Here is a 27,027-nt window from a genome sequence, read left to right on the forward strand (position 1 = left end):
AATACATTAAAATTAGGTTTACTTTCTGACCATTCCTTTTTCTGGATAACGAATCTTCCATAAATAGAAATAGAAGTTTGTTGCTACAAAGGTTCTTTTTTTTTTCTCTCTCTCTCTCTCCCCTTTTTCTCCTCAATTTTGGAATGCCCAATTCCCAATGCTCTCTAAGTCCTCATGGTGGCATAGTGACTTGCCTCAATCCGGGTGGTGGAGGATGAATCTCAGTTGCCTCTGCGTCTGAGACCGTCAATCCACGCACCTTATCATGTGCATACCGTGGAGACCTAGCGCGTGTGGAGGCTTCACGCTATTCTCCGCAGCATCCACGCACAACACACCACGCACCCCACCGAGAGCAAGAACCACATTATGGCAACCACGAGGAGGTTAAGCCAATGTGACTCTACCCACCCTAGCAACCGGGCCAATTGGTTGCTTAGGAAGCCTGACTGGAGTCCTGGATTCGAACTTGCGACTTCAGCTGTGGTAGTTAGCGTCTTTACTTGCTGGGCTACCCAGGTCCCTATTATAAAGGTTCTTAAGACTTTTACATTGCCAAAGAACATTGAGGGCATAAAAAAATAACACAGGTTAATGAAAATTAAGTAAATCTGCCTTATTCATGAAACACGAGCGAACAAAATTGTGTGCAAATCATTAGTAAAACAATTATTGTGTAAATTGTGGCATTTATTTAAATGGGACAATTTACATAAGCATGCATTTACACACATTTGTTTTGCTCATGTTTCATGAATTAGGCAAATTTACTGCTCAGTCACTTCACTGCATGTTAGCATTTCTGTAAGAGTTTGTGAATGTAAGCATGAATGCAAGCATTTCAATGTACATTTTATAAGCATAAAATATAGTAGAGTTGCATTCTACACAATGAATATGGCAGAGGCTGTAGCATTGCTCTTTAGATTTAATTTGTTTTGAATAGTTTGTGTGAAAAATGTTTAATACTGTAGCAATATCTATATGTATGTATACATTTATAGGAGTACGGTCAATAAATATTCTATTAGCATTTTTAAGGCATGATACAAGTATTTGTCTGGTGCCTTAATATCGAATAAAAACAAAACCAGATTGAAGTTTGATGCTTTATTACAAAGATTATTGTAGCCTAAAGGTTTTAAGTAGTTGTGTCTGACTGGCAAACTACTAATTCTCACTAATACTTTCTGCTGATTCAGATGATATTTTCCTGTGGGCTGCTCACTGTCGTTTCACAGAATAGTACAACGGCGGGCGCGTCAAGTATAAACGGCACTAGAATAGGGGGTGCACGCAGTCTGCGGTCCGGTGCGCTGCGGTGCCAGGCGAAAGTATAACAAAGGCTTAAGCGAAGCTTCCGGTCTGCGAACACGGAAGTGTGATAAAGACCTATTACATCAATGCACGTCTACACATCCTCTGAAGACCAAGCTCCTGGCAGGTAAGCAGTTCGATAGGTTTGTATTATATATTTATTAATATATATATTTATATATATATATATATATATATATATATATATATATATATATATATATATATATATATATATATATATATATATATATATTGCATCATTATTTATCTTGTTTTATAGATTCAGTCTTGATTTTAGATGTATTAAGAGTATTTATTAGATGTCTGTGTAATTGTGTGTAGTTATCAGGTTTGCTTTGTGTTTGTCAGTTCATTATAAAATTATATTAGCTATTAAAATATTTGCCAAAAAAATAAATAAAAAAAAACCCACACACATTATGAAGCACAAATGTAAATTAGTGTTTTGATTATCAACATCCCAGATAGCTCTCATCTGGAAAGCATCACAATCTAATTAACATCTGCTAATCATCTTAAAGAGATCACATTTACAAATATTCTAAATCACAAACGTCTCAAAGACATCTGCTGAATGTCTTAGTGACATCTGTCTTATAGACGTATTGCAAATGAGCAACAAACGTAAAGTATACAAAAAAAAATAAAAGAAATAGAGAGTTGCTTTACTCAAGAAATTATTTCTTTTCTATATATTTACATTATAATATTGTATTTTACATGTGTGTGTGTATATATATATATATATATATATATATATGTACATTGATGTTACTATAAGTCTAAGATATTTATTGTATAACTTGTCACCATGTCTATATTTTACCAATAATTTATATGTATAAATGTTTTCCATCTGAAAGGACTAAATATTAAATGAAACAAATGACAATAAAATGCAAAGTAATCTCTTCAGTAATCAAAATACTTTTTGAATGTAACTGTATTCTAATTACCAATTATTTAAATTGTAACTGTAGTGGAATACAGTTACTTATATTTTGTATTTTAAATACGTAATCGCATTACATGTATTCCGTTACTCCCCAACCCTGGAAGTAACACGCTGTCTGTTACTTTAGTCATTAAAAAAAAAAATGTGTAACTCATCAAATGTGGAGGCAGGTGGCAAGACGCCATCAATATTTACAATTACATTGTTTAGCCTTAATACTATAATTTTACATTAATATAAAAAAATTTGCTTATTTCAGTATTTATATTTGTGAAACATTTTATGAAAAAATAAGTGGCATTTCATTTGTGCAATCGCTTACGTGTTGTAAGGCATCAAAGACTGACGCTAGTGCAAGAGCCCAGATACCAAAAGCGCCCTCTGGCGTCAGTTTGCAACGCATCCGGCAAGTGCATTCTTTTCAACGAGAAACCTTTGACGTCAACTGACTGACGTGATGGCCATTTGAATTTTAGCATCGTTTAATTATACCTTGGGGTACAATTTTGTCATCGTATTTCATTTGAAATCACAAGATTTATTCACAGTGGTTAATGTTTAATATGTTGTTTATCTGTCTATTTAATCTGGCTGTACACATCCTGCACTGCTGAAGTGACCCGTTTCATTCCAGGTGTATTCCGAGTCTTACGATCATTTTATGTGAAGAACAAACCTAAATGTACGTTTTTAGTCACTGATCACGGTCACCCGGCGTCCACTGTAACACATCCTGCACAAGTTTCATTCTAACACTTTAAAAATTGCCACCTCAAGCGTAATAACACAGGTTTGATGTCAGAGACTCAACGATTATGCCATTGGCTCTCGCATGTCTTGTGACTGATTACAACGATCTCAAGTTCGGATGTAGGCCTACATGTATTTTTTGAATAAGACGTGCAGGTAGAATCAGGATGCCTTCACGGAGGGGGAATATTTTCACTGATTAAAACCTTAAGTTTCACTCTGCTACTCACACAATGCCATCATATGGTTTGGAATATTATTATAGTGCATTTTAAAAAATAAATGATTGTGACTGTACTTTATCTGCTTGTTACATCTTTTCTGTTGTTGAAAACTGGTTAGGTTTAGGCATAAATGTGTGGTTGGGTGCTTAAAAAATATCTATAAATAGTGTAATGTATATCAAATTATGTATGTCAAAGTGTCTCTTTCATGTTTTATATTGTTGATTATTGGTTAGGTATGGAAATGAGGCTGAGTTAGGGGATCTCAAATATTATATATGATTGTATAATGTAATATCACACTAATATATTTATAAGTATAATAAAACATTCAGGTTAAACACATAAAATAATATTCAAAGACTGATAACTGACGACAACGTTTTCTCATTGAAAACAATGGGGTTCCCTATCGATTCAGTTCACTCGACATTGCAGTGAAACACTTCAGGGTATTCCTTTTTCACGACTTAGTTGAAGCCCTTATATCATAACGTCAATCTTATGATTTACAATGATGTTTGAGCCCTGCCTTTTTAGGGACGCATTTGCCCTATATCAATGACCATTTCTTCAGAATTTTCTTCCTTCAAGACCGACATCATCTCGTCTTGAACAGCCCTCTCTTCGTCGTCAACGGACACCTTCCAGTGGATGGTATTTCCCTGCAGACACATCAGGACGTTCTTCGCCTGACTCTCAGCGCCTGCAGCAAAATATTCACCTGCTCCCTCTAAATCAAATCAAAATCAAAATCAAATCACTTTACTGTCACACAGCCATATACACAAGTGCAATGGTGTGTGAAATTCTTGGGTGCAGTTCCGATCAACATAGCAGTCGTGACAGTGATGAGACATATACCAATTTACAATAAACATCAGATTAACACAGCACAATTTAAACATCTGTTATACACATAATTACACTCAACAGTATACAAATAATAACATACACTGTACAGTATACAATACGCTGTTTTTTTTTGTTGTTGTTTTTTTTGTTTTTTGTTTTTACTATATAGATACACATTATTCAATAAAAATTAAAAATTAAAAATATATATAAAAAATATAGTATATATATATATATATATATATATATATAGAATGTACAGTATTGTACTGTATTGACATTCAGGCTGTCGGTTGATAGTCAGTTGTTAAGAGAGAACATAATATAATAATAATAATATAATTTATGACAGTCCGGTGTGAGATATAAAAGTAAGGGTAATAAAGTGCAGTGCTGATGTATTTTGATCGTGGGAGATCAAGAGTTCAGAAGTCTGATTGCTTGGGGGAAGAAGCTATCATGGAGTCGGCTGGTGAGGGTCCTGATGCTGCGATACCGCCTACCTGATGGTAGCAGTGAGAACAGCCCATGGCTCGGGTGGCTGGAGTCTCTGATGATCCTCCGAGCATTTTTCACACACCGCCTTGTATATATTTCCTGGAGGGAGGGAAGCTCACCTCCGATGATTTGTCTGGCAGTTCGCACCACCCTTTGCAGTGCTTTGCGGTTGTGGGCGGTGCTATTGCCGTACCAGGCGGAGATACAGCCAGTCAGGATGCTCTCCACAGTGCAGGTGTAGAACCGTGTGAGGATGTGGCGGTTCATTCCAAACTTCCTCAGCCATCTCAGGAAGAAGAGGCGCTGATGAGCCTTCTTCACAATGACTTCAGTGTGGATGGACCATGTGAGTTCCTCAGTGATGTGGACACCCAGGAACTTGAAGCTGCTGACTCTCTCCACTGGTGCTCCATTGATGGTGATGGGACTGTGTTCTCTGTCTTTTCTTCTGAAGTCCACCACAAGCTCCTTTGTCTTAATGACATTGAGGGAGAGGTTGTGCTCCTGACACCAGTGTGTCAGAGTGTGCACCTCCTCTCTGTAGGCTGTTTCATCATTGTCAGTGATCAGACCTACCACCGTCGTGTCATCAGCAAACTTAATGATGGCATTGGAGCTATGTGTTGCCACACAGTCATGTGTGTACAAGGAATACAGTAGTGGGCTGAGAACACAGCCCTGCGGGGCTCCAGTGTTGAGGGTTAGTGATGAGGAGATGTTGCTGCCTATTCTAACCACCTGGCGTCTGCTTGACAAGAAGTCCAGGATCCAGCTGCACAGCGAGCTGTTTAACCCCAGAGCCCGGAGTTTCTCATCTAGCTTGGAGGGCACTATGGTGTTGAATGCTGAGCTGTAGTCTACAAACAGCATTCTCACATAAGTGTTCTTTTTTTCCAGGTGGGAGAGAGCAGTGTGTATTGTAGATGCAATGGCATCATCAGTGGAGCGGTTGTTGCGGTAAGCAAACTGCAGCGGGTCAAGATTGAGTGGCAATACAGAGCAGATGTAATCTCTGATTAGTCTCTCAAAACATTTGCTGATGATGGGGGTCAGAGCAACAGGACGCCAGTCATTTAAACAAGTTATTTTTGATTGTTTTGGTACAGGCACAATGGTGGATGTTTTAAAGCATGTAAAGTGTTCCGGCGAATAGTTTCTCCGCCTCACTGCCGGACTCAGGTTTCTCGCCTCAGCGAGACATCTACTGGTTTCCCGCAGCATTCCGGCAGGAGCTGTATCCTTATATATAAGCAATTTCCAAATGCCTGAAGGTACCACGTTGTTCTGTACAAACAATAGTATGCAAGTATAAACACCATGGGACCACACAGCCATCATACCGCTCAGGAAGAAGACGCATTCTGTCTCCTAGAGATGAACATAGTTTGGTGTGAAAAGTGCAAATCAATCCCAGAACAACAGCAAAGGACCTTGTGAAGATGCTGGAGGAAACAGTTAGACAAGTATCTATATCCACAGTAAAATGAGTCCTATATCGACATAACCTGAAAGACTGCTCAGCATGGAAGAAGCCACTGCTCCAAAACTGCCATAAAGCCAGACTACAGTTTGCAAGTGCACATGGGGACAAAGATCTTACTTTTTGGAGAAATGTCCTCTGGTCTAATGAAACAAAAATGTAACTGTTTGGCAATAATGACCATCGTTATGTTTGGAGGAAAAAGGGTGAGGCTTGCAAGCCGAAGAACACTATCCCAACTGTGAAGCATGGGGGTGGCAGCATCATGTTGCGGGGGTGCTTTGTTGCCGGAGGGACTGGTGCACTTCACAAAATAAATGGCATCATAAGGAAGGAAAATTATGTGGATATATTGAAGCTACATCTCATGTCATCAGCCAGGAAGTTAAAGCTTGGTCGCAAATGGGTCTTCCAAATGGACAATGACCCCAAGCATACCTCCAAACTTGTGGCAAAATGGCTTAAGGACAACAAAGTCAAGGTATTGGAGTGGCCATCACAAAGCCCTGACCTCAATCCGAAAATTTGTAGGCAGAACTGAAAAGGCGTGTGCAAGCAAGGAGGCCTACAAACCTGACTCAGTTACACCAGTTCTGTCTGGAGGAATGGGCCAAAATTCCAGCAACTTATTGTAAGAAGCTTGTGGAAGGCTACCCAAAACATTTGACCCAAGTTAAACAATTTAAAGGCAATGCTACCAAATACTAACAAAGTGTATGTAAACTTCTGACCCACTGGGAATGTGATGAAATAAATAAAAGCTGAAATAAATAATTCTCTCTACTATTATTCTGACATTTCACATTTTTTAAATAAAGTAGCGATCCTAACTTACCTAAGACAGGGAATGTTTTCTATGATTAAATGTCAGGAATTGTGAAAAACTGATTTTAAATGTATTTGGGTAAGATGTATGTAAACTTCTGACTTCAACTGTGTATATATATATATATAATACTCTGTCCAAGTGACGTAAAACACTCATATAAAGAGCCACTTGTGTGTACGTGTCTTTTTAAAGATGTCGTATCGCAAGTGTTCATGTGAGTGACATATCGCTCTGTTAGACCAACATGAGAGCTAGGTTCGCTGCCTGGGCCACACCCACGCCAAAGCAGCTTTCGTGGGGACAGACTGCCCTCACTGTGAGAACATGAGTCTCAAAACGCTCCGCTGTAGGGTCGCTCTCATTCTGAGGAACGATTCCGCCTCCTGCGACCTCCCAACCGCTTCTTCTATGTTAAGTCTCATGGTACCACATGACGAAGCACGGTGGGCCACGAGGTAGAGATGAGAGCATCCGAGGAGGATCTCTCACCGGTGCAAGCCCCACAAGCCTCTCAATCTTCCCACGCAGCGTCCTCACCAGTACAGTACGCACATGACGACCTCCGGCCCTCTATGGTTGAGCACGGTGTTGTCGTATTTGGCGTATCAGATAGTGATAATGATGCCGTGTCCCTTGCAGCTTCGGACATGAGAGAATGTTCCATGGAGGATGTTGCAGCCCCTCCCCCCAGCAAGGGTGAGGAGCATGCACACGCCATTGATATGAGTTACACTGCGACATTGCATGGGCAGTCGAGGAGCTCGGCCTTGAGTGGTTGCCTCCTGTCAAGCCGGACAATTCTCGTCAGAATGAATGATTCCTGCACACCATCTGCCGTCAAAACCTTCTCTGAGTTTCATACGGAGTTTACTGACACCTGGCACGCGCCCTTTTCTGCGCGCACCCAGATCGGAGGGGCTGCCATCCTAAGGCATATTTTAGTGTCTTTGTACTGTGACACAAATAGTGCTGTCAGTCCCCAGCAGGAAGAATCCCCCTGGAAGTATTTATAGGAATCTAGAGCTCCTACCTTTTCTATTATGTTTTGACTTGCCCTTCCCTGCTATTCTCACCAGGAACGAGCCAGTTTTTATTGCAAGGCTTCTTTGCATTGCTTGAATAGCACGAGTACCTCGTAGCAACTGCTAGATGCGCGCTGAAGGCTGAAAAAGCTCTTTCTTCCTCTCCAATCAAACTCACCCGCCATGATAACCGCAGGTGATTGGTGTCTATTGTTAGCTCATTTGAGCCTTTACACTATTAGTGCTGTGCACAGATGCGTGATGCACTCTGAGTGAGAAGCTCCCATCTGATAAGCAGCAGCTATCTGTGCCCGTTATCTGTGCCCACTTCGCGATCGTGTGGCGTGCTTCCGGGCATCTCAGAAAAAAAATCAACCCATAGTCCACACAAAATGCTCCCGTCTTGTAAACGGCAGCTCACACATGCGCAAAATTCTGCACCTACCCGTGCATTATGCGGTCGCATGGTGCGCTTTACCGAGCATTTCTCAGTGTGTTAAAAAACGGTAATGTGCGGTTATACATTCCGGTTCGCGACGCGGCCACCTCACTTCAACAGCATTCTATCCTCCATGTTACAGTGCAGGACACGCCCATTCTAAGCTCCAAGGTAGTAAATCTCCTTGTGAGAGACACAATAGGGGTTGTTCCCCATAAGGTGCACACACAGCCATTATTTTCTCATCAAAACGCAGAAAGACGGTGGCCTCCAGCCTATCTGCATCTGTGACATATGAATTGAGTCCTGTTTGGGTTCTGTTCATAATGATCACATTCAAACAATTCTCTCTCTTATCTTGGCACGCTCATAAACCATACCTTGGTGTACTTATTAACTTTGGCTCAGGCCATTCTTGAGAATTTGCCTTGCTTCCCCATTTCACACACTGTGCACAACCACTTCCCAATGGTGAGCGGAGCGCTCACAGGCATGTCAGATTGGGTGCTAAAAATGACCAAACATGGGTATTCGATCCAATTTGCATGCAGACCGCCTTGCTTCAACAGCATTTTGTCCTCAATGGTTCCGTCACAGGACATGCCTGTATTACGTGCAGAAATTCACAATCTCCTCGCAAAAGACGTGATAGAGATTGTTCCAAGCTGTCATGCCCGCAAAGCGTTTTACAGCTGCTACCTTTTCCAGCTGCTACCTTTTCTTTCTGAAGAAAGACAGCGGGCTTCGGACGATTTTAGATCTGAGACAATTGAACCATGCGCTTGCAAAACGCCCATTCAAAATGTTAACTCAGAAACAGATTGTAGAACAGCTTCACAACAGGTGGGAAGGAGAACACAGGGAAGCAGGTTATTCCTGGCTCAGGTAGGACTTTTAATAGGCCACTTCAGTGGTTTACAACTTCAAAAACTCATCAGCTTCACAGGCACATAGGCATTTAACACATCAGCTTCATAAACATAACAGGTTAAACATAACAGCTTCAGCTTCAGCTTCAGGAGCACCGTGGCCTTCTTTGTGCCAGACTCTTTCACTCTCTCTGCTGGTGGTGTGGCTGCTTATATGCCGCTCTCCCTATGCTCACTGGAATTAGAGACAGGTGTTACACATAATCTAGCTCAGGTGCAAGCACTCTTACCGCTTTCTCTTTCTCCGGACGGATGCTCGACGATGCTGCCACATAGAACTTATTGCATATCCGCCCACAGGACTAGTTTGCGTCAATAGATTTAAAGGATGTGTACTTTCATATCCGATTTGTACATCATCACAGACTTTTCTTGAGCTTAATGTTCAAGGGAATGACATATACATTCAAAGTCCTCCCCTTCAGATTGTCTCTGGCCCCACGCACGTTCACGAAATATGTCAATGCGGCGCTCGCCCCTTTGAAGATGAATGGTGTGCGCATTCTGATTACCTCGACGATTGGCTGTTACTTGCCCGATAAGAGGTTCTGCTACGCAAGCACAGGGACTTGGTACTTCACCATTTGAACAGCCTAGTTCTCAATATCAACTGGTCGAAAAGCACATTTTCTCCCAGCTAACAAATCTCCTTTTGGGGGTTCGACTTGACTCCATGAGCATGTGTGTGCACCTCACGAGCGAGCGCATTCAGACCATTCATCAGTGTCTGTCTCAGTTCAAATTGGGGAAAGTATTTCCACTGAAGTCTTTTCAGATAATGCTGGGTTTTATGGCGGCAGCAGCCCCGTCATACCTTTAGGTCTTTTACACATGAAACCTCTCCAGTGCTGGCTCAAACACCACATACCACATCACGCCTGGCACTGGGGGCACATGTGGGTCACTGTGACTCGCACTGTCTGGATGCTCTAGCACCATGGACAGCTCCAAACCTTTAACAGCATGATGTTATGCTGGGTCAGGTTTGCAGACAGAAAGTGGTGACCACGGATGTGTTCAACACGGGTTGGGGTACGCTGTGCGATGGACACCCGGCTTTTGGCAATTGGACGTGTGCGAAACGGGTGTGGCACATCAACTGCTTGGAAATGCTAGCCGTCATCTTAGCTGTGAAGGCTTTCCATTCCGACATAGTGAATCATCATGTTCTGATTCGGTCTGACAATGTGTCAGTGGTAGCGTACATAAATCGCCAGGATGGCACTCGATCGCTACCAATGATGAGCCTGGCACAACCCCTCCTCGTGTGAAGTGTGCATCATCTCCTCTCCCTGTACGCAACATATGTTCCGGGCAGTCTGAACTGCTGAGCGGACATGCTGTCACGCCAGAGACCGATGGTGGGGGAATGGAGACTTGGGAAATGTTTGGCAAAGTGGAAGTCGACCTATTCGCCTCCACAGAGACAGCCCACTGCCCTCTTTGGTACTCCATGTCCCAAGCCCAATTGGGGGTGGATGCCTTGGCCTACAAGTGGCCGACTGAACACAAATATGCGTTTCACCCAGAATGTCTCCTTCACTCTGTCATTGCACCAAAATTGCCTAACCAGCCATGGTTTCCGGAAATGATGGAGATATTAGACGGCCCCCCATGGGAAATACCACTGAGGAGGGATCTGCTCTCTCATGCACAGGGCACGATTTCGCATCCCCTGCCGCAGCTGTGAAACCTACACGTTTGACTCCTGAACGGAGCACAGCAAACAAGCCTGAATTGGCTTAGTTTGTAATGAACACCATTTTGCAGGCTATAGCACCATCTACGAGACATGTCTATGCACTAAAATGGTGTGTGTTTGCAGAGTGGTGCTCTTCACGCAGCAAAGACCCAGTGAATTGCTCTATAACGGAGATCCTTACATTCCTTCAAGAGCGGTTGGACGCAGGTCTTACTCCGTCAACGCTTAAGGTTTATGTAGCGACCATCTCTGCATTTCATGCCCCAGAGGCTGGCTCCGCTATAGGCAGACATGATCTGAATATAAAGTTCCTTAAGGGAGTGAGGTGCTTAAACTCCTCTTGCCCTGCTACGGTTCCAACATGGGACTTAAATCTGGTGCTGAGGGCGCTCATGAGCCCCCCGTTCGAACCATTGGAATCTGTTGAGTTGCGTGTGCTCTCTCTAAAGACTGCACTGCTGTTGGCTCTGACTTCAGTCAAACGGGTTGGTGATATATGGGTACTGTTGGTTGACAGGTCTTGACTGAATTCGGACCGGGGCTTTCGAAGGCCATCATCAAACCCAAAAAAGGCTATGTGCCTAAGTTGCTTTCGAAGCCCTTTAGGGCTCAGATAGTCCACCTACAAGCCTTCTCTTCCCCAGCATCTAATTCAGATGAGGAGCTGTTAGTGCATTATTATGGCCCGTGCGGGGACAGTTTAGATTGTCAGATCAGCTCTTCGTTTGTTATGGATGATGCACAAAAGGCATATCTATTCCCAAGCAAGGCTCTCTCACTGGATCGTTGATGCGATCTCCCTCACTTATGAATCACAGATGCCCTAGATGCCCTATTGGCGTAAAAGCACATTCAACTAGAGGCATGGCCTCTTCATGGGCATGGACAAACAGTGTATCCCTAAAGGATATATGCTTTGTAGCAGGATGGTCTTCACAGAAAATGTTTGCCGTCCATCGCTTCGCAAGTCCTCAGTCTAGAGAGCTTACTATTCCAACACCCAGTATGTGAACCTGAGCTCCTTATTATGGGCGGCCTACCTGTTATAATTTTAATACAGCCGCCTGTGTAAGCTTCTATCCAATTCACTAGAAGTCACAGCACTTCCAATAAGAATAAAACCTCCCTCCCTACCACTGGTTATGAAGGGGTTAAATTATACTGTGTGTATTATATGACTCATATACATCCTCAGATTAAGATTAACTCTCATCTAGTTTTCACCTTGTGGGGTTATTCATTTTCATACATACTTGAAGACATATTATAAGTCACTGCCCGATGGGCCTGTGACCTCATACACATATTCATCTTTTGTAATTAACATTTTATTGATTCAAAGGAAAAACAACAGAGAAAAACACAACACAACACATACACACCAAATCAACATTTAATTTTAACCCCCACTAATATCCCTCCCCAAACACCAACCCCACCCTAACCCCCAAAGAACACCCCTGTGGTCACATAAAATAATACACACACAAACAAACAAACAAAATAAATAAAAATAAATGGTTTGTGGAAGCTTTCCAGTCTTTAATGATTCCATATAAACTTCTAACAAATGTGGAGCCAGTTCTGTAGCATAAGATCTAAAAAATTCAGCAGCAAAGCCATCTGGCCCCGGAGCCTTGCCTGAGTCCACCAAATTTAAGTATCTAATAGATGTATCATAACTCATACTTAACAAACAACAAAAAAAAAACACAACCCCCCTAAATCAATATTCGTGTGACCACCTTTGCCTTTAAAACACCAATTCTCCTAGGTACACCTGGACACAGTTTTTCTTGGTTGTTGGCAGATAGTATGTTAGAAGCTTCTTTGAGAATTCGCCATAGTTCTTCTATCTATTTAGGATGTCTTAATTGCTTCTGTCTCTTTATGTAATCTCAGACTGATACGATGTTCAGTGGGGGGTTTTGTGGGGTCCATGACATCTGTTGCAGGGCTCCCTGTTCTATTCTAATCTTTTCTATTTGCAAAAGTAATGTTTAGGATTCTAACATTTATATTTCCTATTGACACACTAAAGCTGAAAATATAAATAACCATCTTAAGACAAATGCTTTTGTGAAACATCTTATGTGCCTAAAACTTTTGCACAGTACTGTATAATTTTGAACGGAATAACCATATACCTAACTGATAGAGGATGAATATATTCTTTGGATTGTTTTGTGCCATGTATCATCTGGTATTTGCTCTTCCGTTTCTTTTTCCCATTTTTGTTTTAAAGAGTCTAAAGCTGCAAGGTTATGTATATTAAGTAGTTCATACATTTTACTTATAGACTGTTTTACCTCACTTTTATGCTCAACAACAAAGTCTATGAGAGATTGGGGAGGGCAAGAGGGGAAGCAACTGGAATGAGAGGTCACAGAACTTGTAAGTTGTAAATATCTATAGAAGTGTGTCTTAGGGATAGCGTATTTCTGAACCAACTGTTCAAAAGAGGCAAATTTTCCATCCATATAGAGATCATATAGTGATGAGATGCCGTTTTTAGACCATATATCAGATGCTGCATCTATTATGGATGGAGTGAACATATGGTTTTACATTACTGGTGTGGCAAATGGAAGGTTGTAAAGTGCAAAATGACACCTGAATTGGTACCAGATCTTAATAGAGTGCAACACAACTGGAAAGGGTGTGAAACTAGACACAGAATGTGCTAATGGCAGCTTAGTGCATAATACTGATAAGGGGTTGAACTGAATGGATGTTCTTTCCATTACTGCCCAACTGGCTGTAGTATCTTCTTTTATCCAGTATAGTATTGCCCTAATATTCTCTGACCAGTAATAGTATAACAAATTTGGAAGTGCCATACCCCCTAATTTGCGAGGTCTTTGTAATATTTGTTCGTTACCTTGGGGCACTTTTTATTCCAGACAAAAGCTGTAATCTGAGCATTTAGATTGTTAAAAAAAGACTTTGTGAGAAAGACTGGAAGACACTGGAAAAGATATACATTTTGGGCAGAACAGTCATCTTATTTGTGTTAATCCTTCCGCCTAGGGAGATACACAAGGAGTCCCATCGTTCAAAATCCTGTTTTATATGAGATAGAAGAGGCTGGTAGTTAGCTTTGTAAAGATCTTTGTAATTGTGTGTAATCCGAACCCCCAAATATTTGAATTTTTTAGTAGCGATCTTGAAAGGGATTGGGGAGAGGGAAATATTTGGAATTGCGGTCCCAACTGACATTAATTCACTTTTTTGATAATTGACTTTATAGCCGAATAGCTGGCCAAATTCATTGAGTAGATCTACTAAGTTTGGAAGACTTGAGGATGGGTCAGAAATATACAGCAACATATTGTGGGGCTTTATTGGTTGTTTAGATCAGTGTTACTATCAGAAATAATTAATAATTATTTCTTTAGTTGTTAATTAATATTTAAATTAATTAATTGAATCTAACTCATTAAAACCTCATATGGGGCTCCAGTAAATGTAGTGTGCTACGTTTAGGAGCGGGTTTGGTTATTAGCAATAATTAATAATTATCAAAGACAATTATTAATTATTAAAATCAATAAAACATTGATGAGAATCAATGTTAGCTTTTTCTAATCCTTTAAATCAACAATTATCAAAGATAATCATTAATTGTTAACATGGATGAAACATTAATTAAAATTAACACTAGCTTATTGATCATTCAAACTTAACAATCATCAAAGATAATTATCAATTATCAAAAATCAATAGAATATTAATATGGATTAACATTGACGGGGCACCACCCTGGAATCAGGGACTAATAACCAGATAGTAAAACAGTCTCAATATTAGATTGTTTTCTTAGGAAAATCGACATCCGAAGAATATCGATTTTCGGGAAAAAACAATGAATGAAGGCTTGAATCCGAGCACTGACATCCCGTCAGCATGACACAGGTGTGTGCAAAACAAACCAAAACACTTCTCTTTGTAATATAAACGAAGTTTATTTATGTTTAAATAAATAAACATAAACATTGTATTAATAATTAATACAATGCAGTCAATAAACTTCCGACTTACAACTACAAACTAAACAGTGATATGATTAGATATGGAAATCAAAATAATCCTATAACACATGAGGGTGTGTGTGTGTGAGAGAGAGCGAGTGTGTGTGTGTGTGTGTGTGTAGTTAGTACGAGAGAGAGAGAGAGAGAGAGAATTAAGTGACGGCCCCAAAGCTGATTTCGTGATCATGTGAGAGAAAGCAGCTGTTAGTTTATCACTCAGAGACACGTGGACGGCTCGTAAACAGTCCCGCGTTCTTTGATTCTTTAATGGATAAACTCAGTTTGCCGGTCTCACCCGCGATGGTGGAAATGCACAACAGCCCACTGTGTTTGGACCACAATACAACAAATCTCATTCGTGATAATTAATACCCTGAGTATTAATAATGAGCGGACATGGCGGTCCGTAAACTGTACAAGCAAAAAACCTTGAAACACAAGAATAACACACTATAATATTCTATCTCTGCCCAGACGTAAACCTCTTACTTGAATCGTATGAGGACGCAGAATGTGTGTTCATCCATCCTTTAACTTCGACCCGGTTCTTTGAGGCTCGGGTGATGACGGGAGGCCGTTTCCTCGCTCTGTTGGCGGGCACGGCTGCTGATTCTCGGCGGGCTGGTGGAGAACTCAGAAATGTCGACTTGATTGAAGATGGAAGAGAAATCTTTAATCTCTTCACTTCTGCAGGCAAACAGATGAAGATGCGGATTGCTCGGCGGTCTCCTTTAGATCCGTTAGAGTGTTCGGTTGAACACAGAGTAATCTCAACTCGTCCAGCGAGATGGAGATTGTATGGCCACAGTTTCAAGTCGGACGTTACTTCCTTGTGCCACAAAGCTGCACCTGAGAACAACGATGAGCTGCATCTACACCCGGCAAGCAAAGTTGCTGGAAGCAAATCCCGGAAGCATTTCAGAGGTATTTCTACTCTTGATGATGTCATGGTTTGAGGGAAGTTCTGTTGTGTACCTCATCCAATAGGAGTTGAGAGTTCGATCCTTTAGTGAGCAAGGCTTCATGGGATTTGTAGTCTGTTTTGGACTCCCTTTGTTTGATTTTGGCGCGATTATTATCAGTAAGATTTACGACTTGGTATGTGGTGGCTGAGTTAGGTTTTACGACTGTGTTAGGCCTGCCTTTGTCTTCTATCTGAATACATGAGGCCCAACAATATCGTCAGCATATAGTGATACTTTATGCTCTAAGTTTCCCCTCCACACACCCTTGATATTGGTGGGTGTCCTCAAGGCTATGGCAAGTGGTTTGATTGCTACAGCAAAAAGAAGTGGGGATAAAGGACATCCCTGTCTTGTGCCTCATTGTAATTCAAAGAAGGGCGATATGTTATTGTTGGTACACACAGCAGCCACTGGAGATGAGTAAAGGATTTCAATCCATGATACAAATTTAGAACCAAAACCAAACTTTTTAAGAGTGTAGAAAATAAAATCCCATTTCACCCGATCAAATGCTTTTTCAGAATCTAGTAATAGGATCACTTCTGAGGTACTGGACACAGAAGAGCTCATAAAGGACATTTGCAAGACGTCTAATATAAAAGAAAGAATATCGGTTCTTAATAAAACCTGTTTGGTCAGGCGAGATGACCAATGGGAGGATTCCCTCCATTCGCTAAGCCAGGACTTTTGCTAGGATTTTAGCATCAATATTCAAAAATGAGATTGGGCGATATGAGCTACATTCAAGAGGATCTTTGTCCTTTTTTAAAATTAAAGAGATGACTGCTTGACGCATAGTGTAAGGTAAAGAGTGAGACAGAAGAGATTCTTCAAAAATGGATAGTAATAATGTTAAAACCTCATATGGGGCTTTAACATATCCAAATAATTGAGTATAGAATTTTTTCAAGAATTCAGAGGGGTATCCATCTGGGCCTGGACATTTAACATTCTGCATACTTCTGACCACTGAATCTATCTTGGGGATCGTAATTGAAAATCCAGGTCAGCAGCTATTTCTGGGTCTATGGATGGAACATTTAATTTTTTTTAAATCATCTAGAGCTGATAAACTAGAAGGCGGGCCTGAGGAATATAACGATTGATAAAATCTATGAAAACAAGAATTAATCTCTGCATTGTCTGTATGCTTTAAGGCTTGGGCATCACAGATCTCAGATATAACCTGATGAGCTGTTTTTTGATGCAGTTGATGAGCTAAGAATTTTCCAGCTTTTTCTCCGTGCTCATAAAAATTACACTGCAATTTGGAAATAAGATATTCTGCTTGTTTAGTTGTCAACAGGTTGTATTCAGAGTAGCTGAGACAGGCGAAAGCTAAATCCAGATCATCCATCCTGATTCTGCTGGAACTTTCTGCAGCCTTTGACACAATCAACCATCAGATCTTACTCTCTACCCTCTCCTTGCTGGGCATCACAGGAACTGTGCTTGACTGGTTTAATTCCTATCTCTCAGGTAGGTCCTTCAAGGTAGCCTGGAGAGGTGAGGTATCCAAGCCACACCAGCTGCTTACTGGGGTACCTTAGGGATCAGTGCTTGAGCCACTTCTCTTTTCTATATACACACAACATCACTGGGACCCATCATTCAGGCACATGGTTTCTCTTACCACTGCTATGCTGATGCCATGCAACTCTACTTGTCTTTCCAAACCAATGACACCACAGTGACTGCTCGAATTTCTGGCTGCCTGGCAGACATCTTGGCCTGGATGAAGGAACACCACCTGCAACTCAACCCAGCCAAGACTGTTGTCTTTCCAGCCAACCCTGCTGTTGAACACAACATCACCGTGCAGCTGGGTGCAACTACAGTAACGCCTTCCAAAACGGTCAGAAATCTAGGGGTAGCCATCAACAACAAACTAAATTTCACAGACCACATCTCAAAGACCACAAGATTGTGTAGATTTACACTCTATAATATCAGGAAGATAAGACCCTTCCTCTCTGAACATGCCACACAACTGCTTGTCCAGTCACTTGTCATAACTAGACTGGACTACTGTAACGCTCTCATTGCAGGCCTCCCTGCATGTGCAATTAGACCTCTGCAAATGATCCAGAATGCAGTAGCACGTCTGGTCTTTAATGAACCCAAGTGAGCGCATGTTTCACCACTCCTTATCTCTCTTCACTGGCTGCCAGTTGATGCATGTATCAAATTCAAGGCTCTGATGCTAGCATACAGAACAGTCACTGGGTCTGCTCCAGCATACCTAAAATCATTTATGCAGAGCTACGCGCCCACTAGAAGCCTGCGGTCGGCTAAGGAACATCACCTTGTTGTACCAACACAAAGAGGCACCAAAACACTTCCCCGACTTTCAGCTTCATCATACCACGTTGGTGGAATGACCTTCCCAACTCCATCCGTGAAGTTGACTCGCTCACTGTCTTCAAAAAATGACTAAAAACACATCTTTTCCATAAGCACTTAACCAGTCATTAAAAAAACAAAAATTCTTGTTGCACATTAATCTGTTTTGAATACTATTCTGATGCTAGTGAAACTTTGTAATATGGCACTTTTCATACCAGTGTCTCCTTAAGATGATTCACTTATGTCTTCCTCTTTTGTAAGTCGCTTTGGATAAAAGCATCTGCCAAATGAATAAATGTAAATGTATATTTTACACTTATGCATTTGGTTGATGCTTTTATCCAAAGTGACTTACAGTGCCCTGATTACAGGGACAATCCCGCTGGAGCAACCTGGAGTTAAGTGCCTTGCTCAAGGACACAGTGGTGGTGGATGTGGGGATTGAACCAGCAACCTTCCACTTATCAATTCAGTGCTTTAGTCCACTACACCACCACCACTCCATTGTTCAACTGGACCCTCAAATAAGGCAGACCCCCCCCCCCATCGTGGAGGGAGGTTGTCATAATAATCTCGAAAGAAGGTAAAAATAAAGAACTTTGTGATTCGTATAGACCAATTTCAATTCTGAATGTGGACTATTAGCTAATTACCTCAATTATCTGTAAAAGATTTGAAACGTTTTTGCCTGATCTAATTGATTAAGACCAAACTGGATTTGTTATGAGCCGGCAAACCCATGATAATATTAGAAGAACGTTACATATTTTAGAATATATTAGACAAAACCAGGAATGTGCTGCCATTTTGAGCCTCAATGCAGTAAAGGCATTCGATTCGATAGGGCCTTTTTATACCAGGTGCTTGAAAGATTTGGTTTCAATGGAAATTCAATACAATGTATTAGAACAATTTATCAAGAACCGATAGCCAGAATCAAAGTGAATGAGCATCTTACAGACTTTGAACCTAAATAAGGGAACAAGACAGGGCTGCTGTTTGAGCCCTACCCTTTTTGCTCTTTATATTGAGCCTTTGGCACAAGCAGTTAGGCAATATGAGGGCTTGAGTGGGATAAGAATTGGAGAAGTAGAGCATGTAATTGGTTATTTGCTGACGATGTTATTATATATCTTAAGGAACCAGAAACTACTCTTTCACTGTTTATGAATCTACTGGAGGACTATGGGAAACTATCTGGATATAAATTAAATGTTTCGGAAACCCAGGTTCTTTCATTTAATTTCTTTCCATCGCAACTAATCAGACAAACATATTATCTAAAATGGAAGGCTAAGCATATTAAGTACCTGGGGTAATTCTGACAAAAGAATATTCAGAACTCTACTGTAGCAATTCTAATATCATTAATAAGGACATCCAAACAGACATTGAGAGATGGTCAACTCTACACATGGAATTCAGCTCTAGAATAGAGGTTGTGAAAATGAATGTTATCTCGAGAGTACTGTATCTTTTCCAAGCTTTGCCAGTAATGATTCCTAAGATTAAATTCAGGACTTGGGACAAGATGATTTTGAGATTTATTTGTGAGGGGAAAAAAACCACGAATAAGATATACAACATTACAGCTGGCAAAGGAAAAAGGAGGATTAGCCTTACCAAATCTACTGGAATACTTCCACACTGCGCGAATTAGACTTGCGTATGCTGGTGTAACCCCAACTATACATCTAAATGGAAAGACATAGAACTCGCAAATCAGGGTTTACCTACACAGCGTCTTCTAGGTGATAAAGAAAAGTCATTGACTTCAAGAAATAATCTAGATCAAATATCAGTTATTACATTTGAGATATGGTTTAAATTAGTCAAGCAGTATAACCTAAAAAAAATCAGATTAAGTGGTTGAGATGGGTGGCATTTGACAATAAGTTTAAACCTGGGTGCATTGATTTAGGATTTAAGAGATGGGTAACTAAAGGTTTAACTGCGTTGTGTACATTTGTTAAGCAAGGGAAATTTCGGAGTTTTGCAGAATTAAAAGAAATTTATAATTTGGAAAACAATTATTTTTATCAGTATCTACAGATACGGGACTACTTTGAGAGGGAAATTAAGAAAGCGAGGAACATGGAATTAAGTAAACTAACAGAGTTGATAATTGACTCGTATACATAGAATAATCCCAGAATAATCTCTTCTCTCTATCATGCCATGAGGGAGAATAGAAAAGACACCTCTAGTTATATCAAGCATAAATGGGAAAGAGAATTAGGGGAAGAAACTCTGGTACTCTGCTTGCAAAACACAACATACAATTACCCATTCACGAAAATGGAAAAAGTTGGTATGGAAAAACCTAGTGCAAAAGTAAACAATTATCCACACCACAATTCTGCTGGAGGATGTGTGGGCATGTGGATGTTGACCAATTTCATATATTCTGGAGCTGCCCAAAGATATTACCTTTCTGGAACATGGTTCTGTTAGAGATTAAAAAGATTTTAGGGTATGAAATACCAAGGTATTGCTCAACACTGTATCTTGGGAACACACTGTGCAGAGGGGAGATATATATCTTGTTAACATATTAAATGTAGCATGCAAAAAGAGTGTCACTAGACATTGGTATAAGCAGGACATCCCCTTGATTGGAGAATGGGTAGAAATTGTTAAGGAAATTTACAATATGGAAGAACTGACTCTTGTTTTGAGACTTAAAAAGGATCTATTTCTAACATGTTGGGAGAAATGGATTGAGTACTGTAATGTAAACAATAATTAATGTCTGTGAATCTGTTAACCTGTACATACCTCAAAAACAGAATGTATACCCCTTGTTCTACTGTTTATTTGATTTTTATTTATTTATTACATTATGTAAATAATTTTCTTGAAAAATCAACAATAAAAAGTAAAAAAAACAACAAAAAAAACACTGATCATCAGCATTAGGTGTGTAAATATTAGGCAAAATCAACCTTTGCCCCTGAAATTCTGCTAAAACAATAATGACTCTTCCTAATTTATCTTTAATCTGTTTGAGACATTTGAATTGTAGATGCATATTTATCAATGTAATGACTCCCCTGCTCTTACTTGAGCCAGCACTAAAGAAAACATGTCCACCCCATATCTTCCCAAATTTTTCAGCTTCCTGTGGGGAAAGATGTGTTTCTTGAAGAAACACTATATTATATTTCTTACATTTAAGAAAAGAAATAACCTTCCTTCTTTTTATGGGGTGCCCCAACCCATTCACATTCCACGTGGAGAGAGACAATCCACGCATACTAACATTTGACATTTTGACATATTAGAAAAAATACATTGTGTGTCAAAAATAAAATTATAAAGACCACATTCCAACATTAGTGCCACAGTCAGACCCCGAACTTCCCCAGAACCAAACAAACAGAAAAAATACAAACGTGCACTTTAACCCCGCGCACGGCAGCGCCAACCGGCATCCATCCCTCTAAACTAAAAAAGTCCATGTACGCCTACTAGAGTCCCCGTGACAACTTTGCCGTCAGATTGCTCAAGTCCAGTGCTTCTGAACAGATTTTGTGGGACAGAATTACATAACTGAAAATAATCTATAAAACAAACTCCAGCCAATAGGCAGAATAAACACAAAGAACATGTAGATTCATTCACAAAACTGTCTCGAAGGTGTGTTCCTCCACAAAACAAATTCCAGCCGCTAGTTGAACCAGCACATAATAATTTAAAAATAAATAAATAAATAAATAAAGACGTTCATTTTCCTCGTACAGTCAAACAAATGTTCAGTGAGCCGGCTGTTTCAAAAGTGCAGCAGATGCCCTAATCCTTCCAATGTCCTGCAAAAAATACTCCACAAAACAAACTCCAGCCAATAGGTGGCATAAGCACAAAAAATGAGGAGATTCATCCCCAACTGTCCCAAAGGAGTGTTATTCCACAAAACAAACTCCAGCCGCTAGGCGGAACCAGCACAAAAAGAAACAAAAAAGGCACCCGGCTTCCTCAGACGATCAAGTGTCTGTTCAGTGAGACAAGCCCACTTGGATGCACATGAGAAACACCATGACTTCTTCAGTCCATTGATTTTATGAAAGACATTGCCTGTTGTGGGAATGTAAATATTTTACGGCCATCCTTAGCATCTATTCTCAATTTGGCCAGGAACATCAGTGTAAAAGCGACCCTTGGTCGATGCAATAGTTTCTTGAGGGAGTGTTATTCCACAAAACATACTCCAGCCACTAGGTGGAACCAACACAAAAAGAAACAAAAATGGCGCCCAGCTTCCTCAGATAGTAGAATTGTATGCTCAACGAGTCAAGTTCATTTGGGGGCCACATAAGGAACACCAAATTATTTACTCACCCCATTGTTTCTATGAAAGGCAATGCTTGCTGTGGGCATGTAAATATTTTGCGGCCATCCTTAGTATCTATTCTCAGTTTGGCCAGAAACATCAGTGCAAAAGTGATCTTCCGTTGATGTAAGAGTTTCTTGCATTCCTTGAATCGATCATGTTTCTCTCTTGTCGAATTCGCAAAGTCTGGGAATAAGAAAATGCTGTGGTTTTTCCAAGAAAGCTTTCCTTTACTCCTTGCCTCATGCAACACGAGATCTTTATCGGATGATCTCAGAAATTTGGCCAGAACTGATCGGGGCCTGTCTCCCTCAGCCGATCTCCAAGCCGGGACTCTGTGAACTCACTCAGTTTCCAGCTTATGGCCTGTTATGTGGAGTAGACTCGGGAAGAGCTCGTCTAGGAATTTCACCATATCTCTGCCTTCTTCATGCTCAACAATTCAGACTTTGTTTCGCAGATTACGATTCTCCAAATCCTCCAGTTTTTCCCAAACGCGTTCCAAATCTACTTTGGTCGCTAGCGGATTAGCAGCTAATTTCCTCTCCGATGACTCCAGATAATCGATCCGTCTCTCGACGTCCCTGATTCTTGTAACCAACTCAGAGAATTTTGTTTCCATCGCAGTAATCGATCGACGTATTACAGCAAGATCCTCTAAGTCAGCAACAACTTTTGTCAGCATCACAGACATGCTCGCCAGTTGGCATTGAATTTCTCCTGCCGCACCATCCAAACTGAGTCCCTGATCTGCAGGCCTATCTGAGGTATAAGCTTGAGCATGTAAATGTCTTTTAATATCTCCAGAGCCCGAGGATTTTGAATTCTTTGCCATGTTGACTTCAAAGAACAGATATGTAGCAGGGTGTATCGAATCTCACCAGTTTATGACATAAAAATAATTAAAAACTAGCAAAGTGCGCAGAGCTCGCTGTTCACACGTCCGCTCCTCGCATGGCGTCACGTGAATCCATACACATATTCTTCTAAGTGTTTATACCCTGGTACATCTTAGGGTATGACGTTACGAAGTGTGGCATGATGGGACTTTGTTCCCCAAAGCGTTTCACTGTAATGTCGAGTGAACTGAATTGATAGGGAATGTCTCCGGTTACTCCTGAGATGATGGGAAAGAGACATTGCAAAAATTGGCCGCACTACTACTTCAGAGTTTCGAGGTACGAGTGATACGTTCTTGTCCTTAAGTCAGAAAATTCTGAAGAAATGGTGAATGAGCGCCAGCTTATATAGGGCAAATGCATGCCTAAAAGGGCGGGGCTCAAACACCATTGCCAATCATGAGATTGGCATTGTGATACAAAGGCTTCAACTAGGTGGTGGAAAAGGAATTCCCCAAAGCGTTTCACTGCAATGTCTCATTTCCTTCATCTCAGGGAACCAAGATTACATGAGTAAATGGAGACGTTTCTTACCGCATCAGTGAGAGGATGCCAGGGGGCACCTTTGGCGTCATCATGCAGACGCGGATGGCTTCTGCACAGGTGTCCAAATTGGACGCTTAGGGAATTAGAACGGGTTGTCATTTAATGTTTGTCTGTGGCTCTTGGAAACTATACAGAATTAAACTTCTCTTTCTTTTTTTAATTTCTTCTTCCATTTCTAGAGGTCTGCAACCTGACCCGGGCCTGACAGGACCCAAGAACCCAACGGGTTTAGGGCCAGTTTCGGGTCAGTTTTTCAAGTAGGACTTCGGGTTCGGGTTTTGAAAAAACAAACAGGCTTACCGAACTTGTTTCGTGCACGCGCTCTCACTCACAGACACGTGTGAACGGACGAGTTAGGGGCCGTTCGCACCGAATGTGTTTTTGCACGCATCTGTTCTGTTTTCCCATTGTTTAATCACATGCTGGATGAATGTCTTTGACATTTATACTGCGTCTCGCACAGGACCAGCATATTTTAAACACCATGTCAAGTTAAAAAGAACTTCAAATTATCAAAAACCCATGTTGAGACACCTGCGCTCTGTTTCACTCTTTGCTCTGCATCTAGATTGTTTTTAGCGCAGTTGTCACAAAGATTCAACAATCTGAACAAGTTCAGGCTGCATAGAGGGGACTGTTGCATTGTTTCATAATATTCCAGAGTGTTCTGCACCAAGTGAAGTTTCAGCAAATAAATGGTAATCAATGCTTTTTTCCCTTTTCCCTAGTGTACTAAGGGGTTGCCGTGCCTTGTTAAAACTGTGTATGTTTACTGTTTCAGGACTGTTACAAATGTTGCCTATATGCTTACATAAAATACAGCCTATTGCAACAGTACTTGCTAGGAGAAGAAATTAGATAGTAAGCGATTTCAGGTCGGGTTTGGGCTTAAAATCTGATGGTGTTGTTCGGGCCGGGTAGGGTCGGGCCTCACGATCTCGGGTACAGGTCGGGTTCAGGTTTCATTTTAAGGCCCATGCAGACCTCTATCCCTTTCCCATTTTCTATGGTCTGTTTCTCTTTAGCGGAACAAGAGTTGTGGAAATCAGCATTGTATATTGCTCTGTGCTGGGGTGTGGGAGCAGACCAACCCTGCAGGTGGTGAAAGGAATTTTCTAGCAGCAAGCTCGAGTTTCACCATGATCTGTTTGTAGTGGAGATATGACATTATGGCAGAACTAAAGTCTAATATTGGTGCTGCCAGTATTAAACTTGTAGCTCTTCCCTGTCTTTTCTGTCCATTTCCTTTTATTGTGATGTAATGTGCAGGTGAACTGATCTAAAATTTGTGTCCATCTCATAGGAAGTTCACAGACCTCTTTTTATAATCTATTCAAGGCTCACTTTGTCATTCTGCATTTATAAGGGTGTATCGGAGAGAATTAAATATAATTTTAAAGAAAGGCCGAAGGTGAAAAGGTGCACTTACAGTATGTGCAATTTATGAGACAATATTGTCATTTTGAGTCATAATGAGGATGATTGTGAAATTCTTCTCATTTAAGAGGGTAAAGTATGTTTTTATAATCTGTTCAAGGTTCACTTTGTCATACAGCATTTACATAGATGTATCATAGAGAATGAAATATAATTATACAGATGGGCCGACGGTTTCACAAAGGTGGAAAGGTACACATAATGTATATGTAATTTATGATACAATACTGTCATTTTGAATCGTAATGAGTACGTAACAGTGAGTAAATCTTTAAGGGGGTTGATGTGTGTTCGCAGGTCAATCTTATGGTAATGATGGCACATTCAGCTGTAAGTGTGCAACCAGCCATGATAGTTACCGCTGACAATGTGAAGCAAAACCAGTGGAGCAGTGGAGTGTGTGACTGTTGCGAAGACATGAGCATCTGTGAGTGTACACATAAGGGGTGGAAAGAGGGAAGAAACTAAGAAATAGACTGATGTTTGTATATTTGTAAAATAAAAAAAGTCATAATGATGCATGATCCAGTGAGGAGAAATGATCTCCTCTCGAACTACAACAATTACATGTGTTTACAAGTAACACATTATGGCATGTGTCAAACATCTGACAGCTTTGTTCCTGTTTCTGGCAGGTTGCTGTGGTTTGTGGTGTCCTTGCTACCTAATGTGTAAGACCAGTGAGGATTTTGGAGAGTGTTTCTGTCTCCCCCTGCTGGAGATGTGCTTTTTTGGCTACGCAAATCCTATTACTCTCTCCATGAGGAGCACAATGAGAGAGAGGTACCACATTAAGGTATGTACAGCATGAGAGTACTGTGCCACGACAACTGTTAAAAAAAATTTCAGGGAGTTATCAACATATACAATTATGATGGTGTTTTAGTGGCATGTCAAAATAAAAAAATCTATGATTTTGTGAATAAATCTCTCTATTCTTTAAGGGCTCACTAGCATGTGACTGCTGTGTGGTGACCTTTTGCACTATGTGCGTCTGGTGTCAAATGGCGAGAGAGCTAAAGGCTCGAAAGCACTCTGCAGTGGTCATTAATCCTGCTGTCAATGCAGCATACCAACAGCCATAAGCTTTTAACCAGCCAACACAAGCTGTCAAAATGGCCTACCAGTCAAATTACCCCATCAGTGCTCCCTATTAATCACTGCATTGCACATGCACAAATCTGGTTTAAAATCAAGTTCCCAAATAAGCAAATCAACCTTAATTTACATAATATGTTGAATTTATGTAGTGCTCAAGAAATCTGTCCTTATTTCATCTGAATATTTATACTTCTCTTTGTAACTATGACATAATTTTTATTGAACAACTCAATCATCAATAACAAATTCTTATTTTAGCACTTTCCTCTATAGACTGATTGCCAAATGTTCTTTATAAATATATATTTTTTAATCATTTATATTTCAAATAAAATTATATGAAAAACT

At 40.6% G+C, this 27,027-nt stretch overlaps 1 protein-coding gene across 1 annotated transcript; it reads left to right on the forward strand.

Annotated features, from left to right (window-relative positions):
• Positions 1-1,245: 1,245 nt before the first annotated feature.
• Positions 1,246-27,027, forward strand: LOC127442932 (cornifelin homolog). The gene is made up of 4 exons (XM_051701334.1): positions 1,246-1,444; positions 25,876-26,005; positions 26,214-26,374; positions 26,523-27,027. Exons 2-4 carry the CDS (start codon positions 25,885-25,887, stop codon positions 26,661-26,663), a joined length of 423 nt encoding a protein of 140 aa, XP_051557294.1. The 5' UTR covers positions 1,246-1,444; positions 25,876-25,884; the 3' UTR covers positions 26,664-27,027.

Source organism: Myxocyprinus asiaticus, chromosome 1 (assembly GCF_019703515.2).
Source record: "Myxocyprinus asiaticus isolate MX2 ecotype Aquarium Trade chromosome 1, UBuf_Myxa_2, whole genome shotgun sequence".
NCBI classification, from domain to species: Eukaryota; Metazoa; Chordata; class Actinopteri; order Cypriniformes; family Catostomidae; genus Myxocyprinus; species Myxocyprinus asiaticus.

Excerpts from the sequence above, each read along its gene's own strand:
- LOC127442932 (XM_051701334.1), top strand. The coding sequence starts at position 25,885 with ATGGTAATGATGGCACATTCAGCTGTAAGTGTGCAACCAGCCATGATA. Across the intron at positions 26,006-26,213 it reads TTGCGAAGACATGAGCATCT|GTTGCTGTGGTTTGTGGTGT; the intron begins GTGAGTGTACAC and ends TGTTTCTGGCAG. Across the intron at positions 26,375-26,522 it reads GAGAGAGGTACCACATTAAG|GGCTCACTAGCATGTGACTG; the intron begins GTATGTACAGCA and ends CTATTCTTTAAG.